Source organism: Myotis nattereri (assembly GCF_964212035.1).
Source record: "Myotis nattereri genome assembly, chromosome: 5".
Classification (NCBI taxonomy): domain Eukaryota; kingdom Metazoa; phylum Chordata; class Mammalia; order Chiroptera; family Vespertilionidae; genus Myotis; species Myotis nattereri.
Genome location: NC_138080.1, coordinates 72404703 through 72422025, shown reverse-complemented (window position 1 = coordinate 72422025; position 17323 = coordinate 72404703). Strand labels below are relative to the sequence as shown.

The 17323-nt window shown below is 48.5% G+C and overlaps 1 protein-coding gene across 2 annotated transcripts; it reads right to left on the bottom strand.

Annotated features, from left to right (window-relative positions):
- Window positions 1-3963: 3963 nt before the first annotated feature.
- LMAN2 (lectin, mannose binding 2) lies at window positions 3964-16135 on the bottom strand. 2 transcript variants are annotated; one of them, XM_081091700.1, is made up of 9 exons: window positions 15910-16124; window positions 15727-15770; window positions 15440-15558; window positions 8937-9054; window positions 8254-8333; window positions 7919-8080; window positions 7696-7810; window positions 5880-5999; window positions 3964-4648 (listed from the first exon to the last, which is right to left on the bottom strand). In XM_081091700.1, exons 3-9 carry the CDS (start codon window positions 15539-15541, stop codon window positions 4488-4490), a joined length of 858 nt encoding a protein of 285 aa, XP_080947826.1. In that variant the 5' UTR covers window positions 15542-15558; window positions 15727-15770; window positions 15910-16124; the 3' UTR covers window positions 3964-4487. The 2 variants fall into 2 exon arrangements, with proteins under 2 accessions (XP_080947826.1, XP_080947825.1); XM_081091699.1 differs by having other exon boundaries at window positions 15727-16135.
- Between the last annotated feature and the right edge of the window lie 1188 nt (window positions 16136-17323).

Here is a 17323-nt window from a genome sequence, read left to right as displayed (position 1 = left end):
GGGTCCACCTCTTCCACCTGACTCGGACCGAAGTGACAGAGGAAACCAGTGCTGAGAAAGGAGAGGGGGGGCCTGGCTGGGCCTGGGTCTCCGTGCCCACAGAAGGCTGTTGGTGTAGCATTCAGCAGACCCCCAACTTGGAAGCCACTGCGGGAATGCCATCCCAGGCTATGTGGGCAGCGCAGCACAATGATTAACGTGGTCAAGGGGCCAGGAAGTCCCTCACTTGAAATTGCAGGTGACTAGACCATGAGGCCTGGCTAGTCCAAGTCTCAGAAGTGGCTGACAGTTACCTTGGGGATGGAGGTGGGGGCACCAGGAAGAGGCCTCTGTAAGAGCTGTAATATGTCCACTTATTGATTCCTGATGTCGGTAGTTTCTCTCCTTCTCTCTGTCTTCTTGCTAAATCTTACTAAGAGTTTATCAACTTTATTAATCTTTTCAAAGAACCAGTTTTGGATTTTATTTGCTCCTCTGTTCCTAGCTTCTTAAGATGGAAAGGTAGATAATCCATTTTATTCCTTCTTTCTGCACATTGCTTTAACTGCATCCCACAAACTTCCATGTATTGTAGTTTTGTTTGTTTGTTTTTCTTTTTTTTTAAATTCTCACCTGTAGGGAGAGTGGAAGAGAGAGGGAAAGAGAGAGAGAAATATCGATGTGAGAGAAACACATCAATTGGTTGCCTCCTGCAGGAGCCCTGACCAAGGTACATGCCCTTGACCGGAATCAAACCTGGAACCCTTTGGTCCACGGGCTGACGCTCCATCCACTGAGCCAAACCAGCTAGGGCTTAATACATTCTTTTGATTAGTGTTCTTGTGGTATGTTTTTCCCATCTTTTTGCTTTTAACCTATTAGTGTCTTAATATACAGCATGTTTTTTTCTTGCAAACAGCACATTGTTGTTTTTTTCTCCCCCATGATCTGATAAATTGCCTTTGGATTGTGTTTAATAAAATTATTTTGATATGGTTGAGTTTCAGGTCTATCAGCTTGATTTTTATTTTGCATTCGTTCTGTCCTTTTCCTTTTTTTCCTTCTTTTCTGACTTCTTTTGGATTGAGTTTTTATTATCATTCCATTCTATATCCACAACTGGCTTCTTATCTGCGCCTCTTTTAAGTGGTTACTTTATTTTTTATTTTTAAAAAATATTTTTTTTATTGATTTCAGAGAGTAAGGGAGAGGGGAAGAGAGACAGAAACATCAATGCTGAGAGAGAATAATTGAACGGCTCCTACTGTATATCCACAACTGTGGATCGAGCCCAGAACCTGGGCATGTGCCCTGACTGGGCATCAAACCATGACCTCCTAGTTCATAGGTCATACTCAACCATTGAGCCACCAGGCCAGGCTGCCTTCTAGTTTTTGTTTTTTTAATCTTTATCGTTGAAAGTATTACATATGTTACCTTTTTTCCCCCATTGACTCCCTCCAGCCCACCCCTGCCCTGCACCCCAGGACTTCACCACCCTATTATCTGTATCCATGGATATGCATATATGCATACAAGGTCTTTGGTTGATTACCTCCCTCTCACCCATCCTCATCCTCCCCCGCTTTCCCTCAGATTCCACACTCTGTTCCATGCTTCCATATCTCTGGATCCACTTAGTTCATCAGTTTATTTTGTTAAAGATTCCACATATGAGATCCTGTGATACTTGCCTTTTTCTGACTGACTTATTTCACTTAGCATGATATTCTCTAGGTCCCTCCATAGTGTAAATGTGCTACAGCTTTTTTAATCTACTTGTTTATTGATGGACATTTGGTCTGTTTCCAGATCTTAGCTATTATAAATTGTGCTGCTTTGAACATAGGGGTGCATACATTCATTCTGAGTGGTGTTTCCGGTTTCTTAGGATATATTCCTACAAGTGGGATCACTGGGTCAAATGGCAGTTCCATATTTAATTTTTTTGAGAAAATCCATACTGTTTTCCCTAATGGCGGCACCAGTCTGCACTCCCACCAGCAGTGTATTAGGGTTCCTTTTTCTCCACATCCTCACCAGCACTTGTCATTTGTTGATTTATTGATGGTAGCCATTCTGACAGGTGTGAAGTGATACTTCATTGTCATTTTAATTTGCATCTCTCTGATGATCAGTGACTTTGAGCATTTTTTCATGTCTCTTGGCCATCTGTATGTCCACTTTGGAGAAGTGTCTATTTAGGTCCTTTGCCCATTGTTTAATTGGATTGTCTTCCTTTTAAGTTGTAGGAGTTCCATATATATTTTTGGATATTACCCTTTATCAGATGTTATCATTGCCAAATATGTTCTCCCATACAGTGGACTCCTTTCTCATTTTGTTGGTTTCTTTTGCCATGCAGATTTGTATTTAGATGTAGTCCCGTTTGTTAATTTTCTGTTTCCTTGCCCTAGATGTATCTGTAAACATATTGCTGTGTATGGTGTTTGTGCTCCAGTTTCATTTTTTTGCATGTACCTGTCCAATTATTCCAACACCATTTATTGAAGAAACTGTCTTGACTTCATTGTATGCTCTTGCCTCCTTTGTCAAATATTGAGTATAATGGCTTAGGTAGATTTCTGAGTTTTCTGTTCTTCTCCATTTATCTATATGCCTGTTCTTGTGCCAGTACCAGGCTGTTTTGATTAGAGTGGCTTTGTAGTATAGCTTGATATTTGGTACTGTGATCCCTCCAACTTTGTTTTTCTTTCTCAAGATTGCTGCAGTTATTCAGGTTCTTTTTTGGTTTCATAGAAGTTTTTGGACTACTTGTTCTATATCTGTGAAATATATTGTTGGTATTTTAACAGGGGTTGCATTGAATCTATAGATTGCTTTGGGTAGTATGAACATTTTAAAGATGTTAATTCTACCAGTCCATGAACACGGTATATTCTTCCACTTGTTTATATCTTCTTTTTTCCAACATTCTATAGTTTTCTGAGCACAATCTTTAACCTCTTAAGTGTATTCCTAAGTGTCTGAATTTTTTTCTTGCAATGGCAAATGGGATTGTTTCTTTAGTGTATTTTCTGAAAATTCATTATTGGTATACAAAAATGCCATTGATTTCTGGGTGTTAATTTTGCATCCTGCTACATTGCCAAATTCACCTATTAAACCTAGTTTTTTAGTGGAGTCTTTAGTGTTTTCTATGTACAATATCATGTCATCTATCAATGAGTTTTATATCCTCCTTTCCAGTTTGGATGCCTTTTTTTTTCTTGTCTGATCGCTGTGGCTAGGACTTCCAGTACTATGTTGAATAAGTTCTTACTCTTCATCTACTCCTATATTATCTATTTTTTACAATGAGAATCTAATTGACAGTGTTAATTACAAAAAGCCTGGTTGCAGCAGTTTTAGGGTTACTTTTGCTTTTAAAATAGAAACTCAAATGTTATTGAACTGAGTGCGAAGACACTGAAGATGGCTCTGGACCAGACGAGGACACACTGCTCCAAGGGGGGGCGGGGGCGGGGTGGTCAGGAGGGGAGGACTGCACAGCAGCAGGCCACAGCCTGGGTGGAGAACCATGAAAGCTGCCAAATGGCAGCGCTTCTTGTCAGCTGCTGGCTTTCTTCCACTCTCTGTGCCATCTGTCCCTTCGAGACACCCCAAAGGGAATACCACTACCGACCCCAGCCTGTCCCTGCACCCAATCTCTTCTAGATCATCCTGGAGCCCCCTGGAGTTTCCCTAGGCTGAGGTCACAGCTTCTGCACGGTACCTCAAATTCTCCCGCCAGACCCTTTCACCGAGAGGCCAGAGCAAATGAGAGGTGGCACAGGAACACAGAGCACCTGTCCCAATGACTCCATGCTGTGACACTGGGCCAGCTTTGCTAGACCCAAGGCTGTCTCCCTGGAACAGGGAGCACAGCACCTGCCCGCGGGGATGAGGCTGAGAGCTGGTAAGCCTGGCTATCTGGAAGGTGTTTGAAGAAAACAAAAAGCCCTTCAGGGCAGTCACACAGGGTGGTTATTTCACTTTATTTAGCACACGTCGGTCTCACGCTGGGCCCCACCAAACTGCTCCCCTAAGCCTTACTCGAGGGTCTGCCTTGGGAGGCTCAGAGGTGAACATGAAGGCCCAGGTTGTTCCACAATCACCTCCTCTTCTGCCACACATGCAGCGCAGCACAGAAATCACTGCGCGTGTCCTCAGGCACCACCCGTGTGGTCCGGGAGGGTCTCCAATGTTCAAGGCCACCTACTGGGGCCCCAGCTCAGCTCCAGCCACAGGCCCACTGCTCTTGAGATGCTGGCAATGGGCAAGGGCCTCTGTCCATGGCTGTGGGAACACCAAACCCTTACTCCCCAGCCCTACAGCCTGTCCCTGCTGGGCAAGAAGCAATATGTATGAAAATACTTTAATTATTTCTTTTAAACTGTTAAGAAATAAGGTCATCTTGTTTTTCTTTTACAATCCCAGTTAAAAAAAAAAGTTCACATTAGTGCAGGGGGCCAACACCAGGCCCTCCCCAGCCGAGCACTGGCCACTCAGTAGAAACGCTTGTTGCGCTCCTGCCGCTTCTGAAACACCACGGCCCCCACTACGGCACACACGATGATGCCCAGGAGCGCACACAGCAGCAACAGGAACACCCGCCACCCCGTCAGGGGCCCGCTGCGGAAGTTCCCCGTCGGGTCATCCACGTTGTCTGAGGGAAGAGAAAGGGGGAGTTGATGTGAGTGATAAAGCAGCTGACAACAGGACAGAGCAGGGCAGTGGCCCTGGTGGGGTCCCATCCCCATCCCCAGGTGGAAGCTGCGGCTGCACACAGCTGTACAGTGAGGGGCAACCCTGAGGATCCCAGAGACCAAGGCCTGGGGTGCCTTTCAGCTGATGGACATTGGATTCCTGGGCTTCCCAGGAGCCCAGTCTTCCCGGGGAGACCTAGAATCTGCTTTCACAAGCCCACCCCCACCCCAGTGCAGTGGTCTGAGGTCCCCATTTGCAGAAACACACCCTGGCCAAACACTGCCCTGACTCACACCTGGATGCATTTGGTGGCTCCTAGGGGGTCCCAGGCCTCCACCCTGTCCTTCTGTTCTGGCCACATCACTCCCCTGCCCGCTAACCCGTCAATGATGAGTGCCAGGTCTGTAATTCCAACTCAGGGATACAGCTCTCCTCCCAGACAGGCCTGGAGTACCAACCATGAGCCCACCAACACCCTCCCTTCCCAAAAGACCTGACCCAGTAAGCCTGCTGTCCCGCCACCAGCCCCTTTCTACCCCTGCACAGTGACAATAATGGCTTTCGACTGAACCAGGAGCTCCCAAGCAGAGGCACTTCCAGGAGGCGGCTCAGCCTCAGGGCTCCCGGGGCTTCCAAGCCCTTCCTGCCCCCTTCTTCGCTTTAGTCACTAGACTGCGCGGAGGCCCACAGGCATGACTTCAGGGTGCTTGGGGTGGATTTCTTCACACACACAGGGGCCTCAATTCTCCAACCAAAACCCTCACTCTGTGAGGACAAAGTCATGGCTAATTAGTGCCACAGCAAGAGCCCGGGCTTTGGGGTTTTGCCAAAACTCAAGTTCAGATCCTGCCTTTATCCGCTTGTCCCTGAGGAAAACTGAAGGACCAGTCCCCTTGCCTAGTGGCAGGACCCGCTTTCCAGGCCATTCACTGAGGTCATGCACGTGCACGATCAGTGCCCTGCCCATCACCTACACCAGCAAACTGGCCCCCTGGGGGCTTTACCTGCCATTATCCCAGCAGACTCCAGGTGCCCGCACACTGCTCATTAGCATGGCTTGCTAATCCAAGAGCCCAGGCCACACCACAGCCAGACCCGGCAAAGGCAGAGGGACCACAGGCAGGCACCAACGCTGGCCCTGGCCCAGCCCGTCCTGCACAGGCCCAGGCTGGGAGGGACCGCAAACATACCTTTAGGCGACTTGAGGAAATTGACGCTGGGCTCGATTTTGGTCCAGTCAATGTTCTCCTCCTCGGGGGTGTGCTCTACCATCAGCTGGAACAGCTTCATGGAGATGATATCGTGATTATCTGCAGGGCCAAGTGTTAGCTTGTAAGAGGCCTGAGGCCATGGTCCATGCGTCTCGCTGCCACATAAAGTGGCCACATTCCCCAGGGAGAATCCTGCTCCTGCCTGGCTGAGGGCTCGACCCTGATACATGGTCAGCACCTGAGGAGACCTGGGAATGGCCCAGTCCAGACTGGAAATACCTCTGCTCGACAGTAACTGATCGCCCCATTTCTGAGATTAGGAGGTTGAGGCTCAGAGCCAATGTAAGGGTCCCAGCTGTCAGCTTTGCTAACCTAATGGAAAAGGCCTGGAAAGGGAAGAGCCTAAAGAGCAAGGACCTGGTGCCCAGGTGGGCAGAGCCAAGCAGCACTGGTATGTGCAGCCCCCGAAGGCCCAGGGACACACACTGACTGAAGTCAGACTACAGTTCCCATCTGAGCTCTGCCACCTCCTGGGTGTAAACCTGGGGAAATTCCTTCAACATTCATATTCCAAATGGTCTCCACTGTGTGAAAAGGGAGAGACCACTAGCTACCTAAGCTACATCACGTGACTTTACAGAGAGAGTGCAGGCATCTGGGGTGTGTGTGTGTGTGTACAATTTTAAACAAGGGAATCAGGGAAGGCCCCACGGAGGAAGTGACATCTGATCAAGACGAAGATGAGAGTGAGACACAAGCACAAAGGCCCGAGGCAGGAGGGCACTAGTGTGACGAGCTGGAGGCAATGTGAATGGGGACAATGTAAATGGGGAGTTGGGAGCAAAGAATCAGAGGTGATGGCACGAAGGCCTGGCAGGCCACTGCTGGGACGAATGGTAGCTTGACTCTGAGGGAGCAGAGCAGCAGTGACACCTCATGTGAACTTTAATGGGATCACTCTGGCTGCAGAGCTGGGAGTGACTGTTGGGGCTGGCATGGAAGGAGAGGACCACTTGGGGGCTCCTGCAGTTGTCTGAGTGAGGCAGGATGGTGGCCTGGGCCCTCCAGGTAAAGGAGGAGTAAGAGGTGGTCTGCTGCATTGCAAAGACAAAGCTGGCAGGACTTGCCCATGGATGACAGGTGGCATGTAAGAGGAAAGGAAAGTCTAGAATGACAATAAGGTTTTTAGCCCGAGCAACTAGGACAGAGGTGTCATTTATGTCTTGATCTTCAGTCCTAGCCGGTATGGCTCAGTGGATAGTGCGTCAGCCTGCGGACTGAAGGGTCACGGGTTCGATTCCGGTCAAGGGCATATGCCCGGGTTGTGGGCTCAGTCCCCAATAGAGGACGTGCAGGAGGCATCCGATCAATGATTCTCTCTCATCATTGATGTTTCTATCTCCTTCTCCCTCTCCCTTCCTCTCTGAAATCAATAAAATAAAAAAAATTTTTTTTTAAAAAAGATATGGTCTTCTTGGTGTGGGCATGTAAAGACAGACACCTATTGGGCATCCAGGTGAAGATGTTGAGAGGGTTGTTGATAACACTGTGCTGCAGATGGAAATCTGGGGTCTATAGTGTCCAGATTCAAATCCTAAAGAGAGAGGAGATCACCAAGGACTGCTCACAGACTGAGCCCTGTGTGTGCCAAAACTGACAGACAATGCAAAGAGGAAGAAGACACCAGGCGAGCGTGGAACCAATGCAGGAAGGAAAGTGACCAGCTGTGTCACAAGCTCCCAACAGACCAGGGAAGGTCAAAACTAAGACTTAACGCCCTGTTCCGCCCACTCACCAGACAGGTCACCAGTGCCAGCAGAGGCTCCAAAGTAGTAGCCGGTGGGGAGGCGCACTCCCGTGATGTCAATGCAATTCTTCCACTCATTCTTGTCCTCCAAGTCAGTCATCACCTGCAGCCAATCAGCAGGTAAAGCATGCCCCAGGCTCAGACTGCCCATCTACCCCTGCAAAGCCAGCACAGGCAGAGGACAACCCCACCACCACCACCTCCTGCTCACCGTCAGACGGCCCCGGGAGTAGCGTACAGCCAGAAAGGTGTCATGATCACGGTTGCGGAAGTCAGCCGTGCAGCCTGCCAGCTCGGTCCAGCGGCCATCCTTACTATGGTCGTAGGACAGGGAGCCATTGTTCACCATCACCGAGATGTACGGGAACACACGCTGAGACCAAGACACCGGTTACTCTATGGCCAGCCCAGCTTTTGGAAGTGGCAGGGGCACCCACCACCCCAATCCCTGGAGGCTCCTTTGTGCTGGGAGCAGGGAGAAGTCCCAGCCCTCAGCCAACTGCCCAGCCTTCCTGTCCTGCTCTATGGGAGAGAGCAGGGGCCTACCTCTGTGGCCTCATCATTGGGATACGTGTCCAGGAAGATGGCTAAACCGTGGAAGTTGTCTTTGCTTCCAAACACAGGCCCTGGAATGAGAAAGAGATGCTCTAGTCATGGAGAAAATTGGGGTTGTACTCTGGGTAGCCTAAAGGACACAGTAGTGCCAGTGGGGGCAAGAGATGGCAATCTGTTGGTCTTTCACCCAAGAAAGAGAAGAGCTCTCTAAAGAAAACACCTGGAGGTGGTCTCAGGGGTGTGACAGAGGACCCAAGTTTGAAGCCTGAACTGAGGGGACAGCACCTGGCGATGTGCTCTGCCGTATCAAGTGACAGGACGGTACCCAGCCTGTGAAAAGCAAGTGGCTACCAGGAAGCCCTATCTTCTAATCCAGGGGTCAGCAACTTTCTGTCCAGGTCCAGAGAGGAAAGATTTTGGGCTTTGTGGGCCACATACAGTCTTAGTCAGTCTTCCTTGCTTTTGCTTTTTAAAACATAACCCTTTAAGATGGTAAAAAAAAATTCTTAGCTGGTGTACAACACCAGGCCACCATGGGGTACAGCAGCACCCAGCCCCTCCTCTTCTCAAAGGTCCCAGGCTTCCTCACAGAAGAGCAGCAGCACCCTATCAGCGGAGTGCAGAGTGGAGAATCCTTGGCACAGATGCTCCCACATACGTGAGCGCAGCCCTACCTGACACGAGGCGGTCCCGAGTGTACCACAAGGCAATGCCATCTCCATGGAGATTCTTCTTCCCAGCACCGTGGACTTTGAAGTGGACATGCATCTCCCAGTCTTTGAGGAAGCAAGGCTGGAGGGAGAGTAGAGAGGGTTGCTCTGAGTGCTCTGGGCCTCCCTGCCAGTTGGAGGTGAGCTGGCACAGACCCTGCCCCACTGAGACTAGGCACTCCTTTATCAAAAGCACCCCTGACCCTCCGGCTTTCTCAGCAGGAAGAAAGGGGGCTCCTGGGCCTCCCAGGTAAGGAGAGGGAGGTCCAGACCCTACTAGCCCAGCCAGTCTTCTCCACTTGGATTCACTTTCCTCAAAACCAGCCAAACCCGTCAGCCCTGTTTTCTCTCCATCTCCACTGCTCTTGCCCTGGGATCTTGTGAAAGGATCTATTTGAGAGACATAGTTTACAAAACAGAAAACATATTCAGAGACAAAATAACTTGCCCACAACAGTAAGTGGACAGTCTTGAATCACATCCAGGTCTGTCTGATGCAGAAACTGCGCTCTGTCATCTATACCTCCCATGGCCTTCAGGTCTTCAACACTAACTGCACCAGGTCCTTTCCAGCCTCCCACGCCCACCATCTTCCCTTCTAATCCACCTTCCAAACTGAGGGACTCAAATCCACGTCTGGCTGACTCCAAACCTCAAGGTCTTGGCCAGCATACCTCCTGACCTCTACAGCCCCAGTCTGACCCCAGTGTGGTGGCAGCGACAGGACTGGAGTCTGGAAGGGTCATGCCCTGGAGCCTCTGGGCTACCATGATCTGAGGGAAGGTAGATGCTCCCTGGCATCCAGGAATACCAGGGGCAGAGCTGGGCACTGCTGCAGCAAGGGAAACAGCCTGCCTTACACACCAGGAAGTTACTCATGAAAACTACAGTGTGACACAGACTTTGACAAGAATCTACTTAAGGGAAGTCTGCAGATGATTATGCGAGCAAGTGATTAAACAAAGCCCCATCAGACAGGCAAATGAAAACAAGATATTGTTGACGCATCAGATTGGCAACTATTAAAAAGATCATTATTACCCCTGTGGATGAGGATGAAAAGAAACACACACTCAACCAGCAGGACTGTGAATGTTCCCTCCCGTCTTCTTGGGACAGTTTGGCTCTTGCAGTCTTTTAACAGGATGAGGCAGAGCCGTGGCACTTACATTTAAAGATATCAAAGATACCACTGCAAAACAATACCAATGTTATGTTCTCATTTTTGAAAAAGAAAGGAATTAGTATATGTGTAGAGAGAGAAAAAAATGAAAGGAATATGAACCAACAATAGCAATAGGTGACTCTGGGAGGGGAACTACAGAGAATGCTTACTTTCTATGTTTGAATTTTGTATAATGAATATATTGCCTATGTAATCAGAAAAAACAAAAACTCAAATAAAAAAGACCTTTACGTCCCATCATGGGCGAACTGTTGTGCATTCATGAGTTCATCAGACTCAGTATCCTGGCTCTAGGCACCAAAACCCCAGGAGATGGGGCCCAGCCCCCGCCTCTAAGGACACAGAGCTAGCAGGTACCACAGTAATGTGCAATCAGCCTTCCCTGTTCTTGACAGTTCAACGGCTCTGGGAAAACCTGCACATTCCAGAGGAGCAAATGAGTGGTGATGAGAACTAACTCTCAAGGACAGATGGACAAGGAATCTGAGTCCACACCTGCTGAGGGAGGGGGACGTTCTGGTGAACTAACCTTGCTTTGGGTTGGGGGACCACATAGACAGTAAGCCAAAAATAAGAGCGAACCAGAAAGGCCCTCCCAGGAACTATAATGCAGCTGAGTCCTCTCAATCCCTGAAATTAGACTAAAAAGACTCAGATAGTCCTCAGATTTTTCAAACAAAAAAATCTTACAAATACAATATCTGGTACACTATAAAAAATACCAGGCACATGAAAAGACAAGATATGAACAAAAAACCAGAAGGAGGAAGAAAGGGAAGGAGGAGGGTAGGAGGCTGACAGGAAACCAGATATTGGCCTTTAAAATAATAGTTTCCTATGTTCAGGGAGAAACAAGACAAGACTGAGAATTTTGGTAGATAACAAAAAATGTTTTAAATCATACAATAAAAAATTCCACAACAGCCCAACCAGCATAGTTCAGTAGCTTGAGTGTCGACCTATGAATCAGGAAGCCACAGTTCAATTCCCGGGCACATCCCCAGGTTGCAGGCTCAATCCCCAGTAAGGGGCGTGCAGGACCAATGATACTCTCTCATCACTGATGTTTCTATCTCTCTCCTTCTCACTTCTCTAAGATCAATAAAAAAATATTTTTTTAAAATTCCAAAACAAAAAACACAGTAACTGAAATTAACAATGTAATGAATAATAGGTTTTACTAGATTTATAACAGGTGAAGAGAGAATAGTAAATTTCAGTCCAGTCAGATAAAAATATCCAGAATAAAGCAGAGAGAATAAAAGCATGGCAGATACAAAACACTAGGTAAGAGGCAGAGGAAAGAGTGAGAAAGTATAACTGGAGTTTCAGAATAATTAGCAAAAGAATAAAGAAAAATTTAAAGAGATGGCTAAGCACTTACTAAAACTGACTCTGACACTGTGCCACAAATCTTAAGTCTTACAACCAGAGATTGAAAAAAAAATCAATAAAAGCATTTTTTTAAAAAAGAAGGAATAGATATCAAGTGGCAATATTTCCATTCCACTGAATACATTTAAGAGTACTTAATGGTTTTAAAATGGCATTATTTAAAATATGCTGGAAAGTAGATCCTTTGCAAATATTTAAACCTATGTCAACTTTTTAAAAAATATTTTTTTAATTGATTTCAGAAAGATAGAGGGAGAGAGATAGAAACATTAATGATGAGAATCATTGATCGGCTGCCTCCTGCACACCGCCTACTGGGGATCCAGACCGAAACCTGGGCATGTGCTCTGACCAGGAATTGAACTGTGACCTCTTGGTTCATAAGTGGGTGCTCAACCACTGAGCCACACTGGCCAGGCCCTATGTCAACTTTTTAAAAGTGAAGGGGGTTATATACTTTCAGACAGTACATCAGCAAAAATAGCATCAAGACCATGCTGCAGCCTCCACACAAGACCCCCTCCGGATGGCCCTGACCAGTCCCTCAGGCTTCCCCGAGTCCTGTGCTCCAGCCACCAGGCACGTGGAGTTCTAGTCATCACTGGGCCACTCCTTCCTCCGGGCCAGCGCACCCCAACACTCTAACAGGCACTGTGTCTTATCTCTGCTCAGAAGACAGCTGGTACTTAGTAGTGTTTGCTAATTTGCTGCCCCTCCCAAATGGAGTAAGTAAATGGGGACAAAAGAGAAAAGTCTGGAAAGCATCTCTCCAGCTCAGTAAAGGAAGAGTTGGCTCTTGGTAAACACCGGGCAGAAAATTCTAAGAGTTCCAAGCAGTTTCTTTCAGAAACTATAGGAAACACTCCAGTCCTTTGGGAATATCTGTAGCGCCAAACAGCAGGAGCTGAATGGGAAGGTGGGGAAAGGAAGACTGAAAATTCGATGAAGGCAAGTGCAGAATCCTGTCGGCCCAATGACACTCCCACACCACTGACAACGGAACCACCAACCTACCTACAATCACAATTAGGTTACTTGTGACGGAACCCAATTTCCAACAGTTCCAGCACTATTTGTACCTTAAACACACACACACACACACACACACACACACACACACACCTTAATGTTATACTGAACTAATTTCTATAGAAAACATAAGGCTACATTAACATTTTTAAAAATTATTTGACAGAGGGGAGAACCAAGATGGCGGCATAGGTTAATGCCAGAGTTTGCTGCCTTGAACAACTACTTCAAAAGTGAAACCAAAAAACAGAAGGGACATCACCCAGAACCACAGGAACGCTGGCTGAGTGGAAGTCCTACAACGAGGAGGAAAGAGAAACGCATACGGACACTCAGAGGAGGCGCAGTGCTGAAGTCAAATTCTGAGGTGCGGAGTGCTCCGAGCGGGCTGGCGGCGGAGGGCGCGGTTGGCATTTTCAATCGGGAGGGAGTCGCAGACTCTGAGCTCCAGATACGGGCGAGTCTTTAGGGACCCAGACTCAAACGGGAGAAGCGGGACTGTCTGGCTTCGGTCAGAGCGAGTGCAGCTTTCTCTCCGAGCTTTGCAGCGGGTGCTGGGACTCAGAGAGGCAGAGCCCCTGGGGACAGGACTGAGAGCCGCCATCACTGCTCTCTCCGGCCCACCCTGTTGATCCTGTGCGACCCGCCCCGCCCAAGCCCTGCACAGAGGCATTTGCTGGATAGCCTCAGGCAAAGGCTAGATTAGCACCTCCCCAGAGGACAGAAGTTCTCTCACTGCTGACACAGCTGATTCTCATAGCCACTTGGCCTGGAGGTCAAACCCTCCCTGGAATTAGCTACAAAAATCAAGATTTAATTATAAGACTGCGAACAAAGACCACTAGGGGGTGCACCAAGAAAGCATAACAAAATGTGGAGACAAAGAAACAGGACAAAATTGTCAATGGAAGATATGGAGTTCAGAACCACACTTTTAAGGTCTCTCAAGAACTGTCTAGAAGCCGCCGATAAACTTAATGAGATCTACAAGAAAACTAATGAGACCCTCGATCTTATATTGGGGAACCAACTAGAAATTAAGCATACACGGACTGAAATAAAGAATAATTTACAGACTCCCGACAGCAGACCAGAGGAGCGCAAGAATCAAGTCAATGATTTGAAATGCGAGGAAGCAAAAAACACCCAACCGGAAAAGAAAAATGAAAAAAGAATCCAAAAATGCGAGGATAGTGTAAGGAGCCTCTGGGACAGCTTCAAGCGTACCAACATCCGAATTATAGGGGTGCCAGAAGATGAGAGAGAGCAAGATATTGAAAACCTATTTGAAGAAATCATGACAGAAAACTTCCCCCACCTGGTGAAAGAAATGGACTTACAGGTCCAAGAAGCGCAGAGAACCCCAAACAAAAGGAATCCAAAGAGGACCACACCAAGACACATCATAATTAAAATGCCAAGAGCAAAAGACAAAGAGAGAATCTTACAAGCAGCAAGAGAAAGACACTCAGTTACCTACAAGGGAGTACCCATACGACTGTCAGCTGATTTCTCAACAGAAACTTTGCAGGCCAGAAGGGAGTGGCAAGAAATATTCAAAGTGATGAATACCAAGAACCTACAACCAAGATTACTTTATCCAGCAAAGCTATCATTCAGAATTGAAGGTCAGATAAAGAGCTTCACAGATAAGGAAAAGCTAAAGGAGTTCATCACCCCCAAACCAGGATTATATGAAATGCTGAAAGGTATCCTTTAAGAAGAGGAAGAAAAAGGTAAAGATACAAATTATGAACAACAAATATGCATCTATCAACAAGTGAATCTAAGAATCAAGTGAATAAATAATCTGATGAACAGAATGAACTGTTGATTATAATAGAATCAGGGACATAGAAAGGGAATGGACTGACTATTCTTGGGGGGGAAAGGGGTGTGGGAGATGCGGGAAGAGACTGGACAAAAATCGTGCACCTATGGATGAGGACAGTGGGTGGGGAGTGAGGGCGGAGGGTGGGGCGGGAACTGGGAGGAGGGGAGTTATGGGGGGGAAAAAAAGAGGAACAAATGTAATAATCTGAACAATAAAGATTTAATTAAAAAAAAATTATTTGACAGAACGTGACTCAGGGGAGTTATTGAAATACTGAGTGGATGGCACTCAGCTGAGACCTCACAGATGAGAAGGAAGCAAGCAGGCATGCGAGCCCGGAGGCTGCGTCCCAGACAGAAGGAACAACAAGTGCCAAGGTCCTGAGGCAAGAAGCAACCCAAGAGGCTACAACAAAATTAACAAAGCAAATTACTGGCAATGCCAGGCACCGGGGGCCACATGAAGGCAGTGCAGACGCCCAGAACTCAATGGGGATGTCCACCAGGGAGAAAACAAGGACAATGGCCGACACCTTAGGCAGAGGAAGGGCTGGGGTCAGACAGGCTGAGGCAGGAGCACAGCCTGGGCTGTGACCCAGCCCAAACAGTGGGACAGATGGAAGGAACGGGGTCTTTACTGGGCGTTTTGCTGTGTGTTCTGCACTGACTTTAACATGCCTTATTGCATTTAATTCTCAAATTAAATAGGAGGGTTCAATTCGGACAACATGACAAGCTCCACTTAACTGAGTCTTAGCTTCTTGTTCAGTAAAATGGAAATAACATCACATACTTCACATGGGCTTTAAAGGAATGAAGTGAGCAGGGTGTAAAGCGTCAAGCACAGTTCCTGACAACACAGTAACTTCAACAGCCATTACAGATTATTACTGCCGGGTGTGACCAAAGTGAGGAAGGGGCGGAGGAGGGAGGGGCAAGCTTCAAACCAAACGGGTCGGAGCTGCAGCAGAGCTGGTGTAGCGGCTTACTTAAGGCTCCGCCCGGCCTCCGGGGAACCACTCACCTGGTGGTTCCAGATGGAGCCCTCTTTGCTGCGCTCATCAGGAGTCAGACGCACGTACTGGCTCGTGAGTATTGTGCTGCCTTGGAAGTCCCAGAGGGGCATGGAGCTGGAACCGACACCTGTGGGCAGTGATGGGCACACAGGCGCGTAAAAGGCCATACCAGGACGGGCCTTGCCAGAGGCAGGAAATCCACAGAACTGCCCTGCTCGGAAGACAGGGCCACCCCTTTCCCAACCCCGTGCAGCCTCGCCCTCACCCTGCACTCATTTCCCGCGTCAGGCCTCACCTTGGTAGGGCTTGATAAGCGAATGCTCCCGCTTGAGGTGTTCACTGTTGCCGTCAGTTATATCCGCAGCCACCGGCCGCAGCAACAGAAGAAGAAGTAGAGGTGTCATGGGGCCAGGGCCGGGGCCGGGAAGCCCAGGCCTCCCCGGGCACCGCCGGCCCCAGCCCCAGCGCCAAATCCAACCTTCCGCCGCCATTCTCCGTTCCTCTCCGCCACTTCCGTTCGAGGACTTCCGCCTTCCGGGTGTCTCCTCGAATAGCTTCCGGCCGGAAACCTTCCAACTTAGTGTCACCAGGAGTTAAATGCAAAGCCTTGCAGGCTAGGGGACGGCGACCTTATTTGCTGAGCAGCCCCCATCCTGATCAAGTGCAGTTCCGCAGCCTTGGCCGCTCCGACGTACCTGTCGCCCAGGCTCCGCTACGGGTTCTTACGAGCCACAACCAATCATGGAACAGCACGTTAGGCTTGTGAGCAAATAGGGAGCCGAGAAATGGTTTAGTCGGGGGCAGAACCAGGGTCGTCGTCGAAGCGCGGCATGCTGGAACTTGTAGTTTTGGTGGGCCACTCGCGCGGGCTGGACAAACGAAAAATACAACGCCCTAAGCCTCTGGCCACTGACCGCGTCTCTGGAGTAATATTTCCCATTCCGGGGGTAAAGGATCTCTAATTTGAAGGCAGAGGCCTAAATTCCAACTGCCGTGCCGCCTCGGACTCCCTGAGTGACCTCGGATGAGCCTTAACTGGCTCTGGCTTCACCTGCTCCAGCTTCACGCCTTTGAAGACTTAGAATTCCCAGTGACTTGAAGACATCCACTACTCCCAGTTCCTCAGGCCCATTGGGTTTAACAGGATGGCAGACCTGTACCCTGCCTCGAGACCCCAGTGATGGCTGGGACGCATACAGATCCAAGTGGTTCTGCCTGCTGCAGCAAGAAGTGTCCATGAGCCCCAGCTGCTTTGGCTAGGTTAATACAGAGCTTCAGCCTGCGGACTAAAGGGTCCGGGGTTTGATTCCCGGGTGAAGGGCACATGCCCGGGTTGCAGGTTCAAACCCCAGTAGGGGACGTGCAGGAGGCAGCCAATCAATGATTCCCTCTCATCATTGATGTTTCTATTGCTCTTACCCTTCCCCTCTGAAATCAATTATATCCTATATAAAAAAGCGTAGTATGCAAATTGTCCTCTCCACCACCAGGTAGTTCAACAGGAGTTGGACCAGGGGGCCTGCGGGAGAAGGGAGGGAGGCCAGGGCAGGCGAGATGGCAGGAGGCCCTGGGAGGCAGTGGTGGCAGCGGTAGACCCTGCCAGTGCACGAATTTCATGCACTGGACCTCCAGTGTTTTTAATAGTGTCCATGAAAGGTGCAGGAAAGATGGCAGTGGACCAAAGTTCGAAAACTGGTGGCCCATAGCCAAATAGAATTCTGTTTTGCCTGCTAATGCTATTTCAATAAATGATTTGCCCTAGCTGGTTTGGCTCAGTGGATAGAAAGTTGGCCTGTGGACTGAAGGGTCCCAGGTTTGATTCTGGTCAAGGGCACATGACTGGGTTGCAGGCTCAATCCCTAGCAGGGAGTGTGCAGGAGGCAGCTGATCAA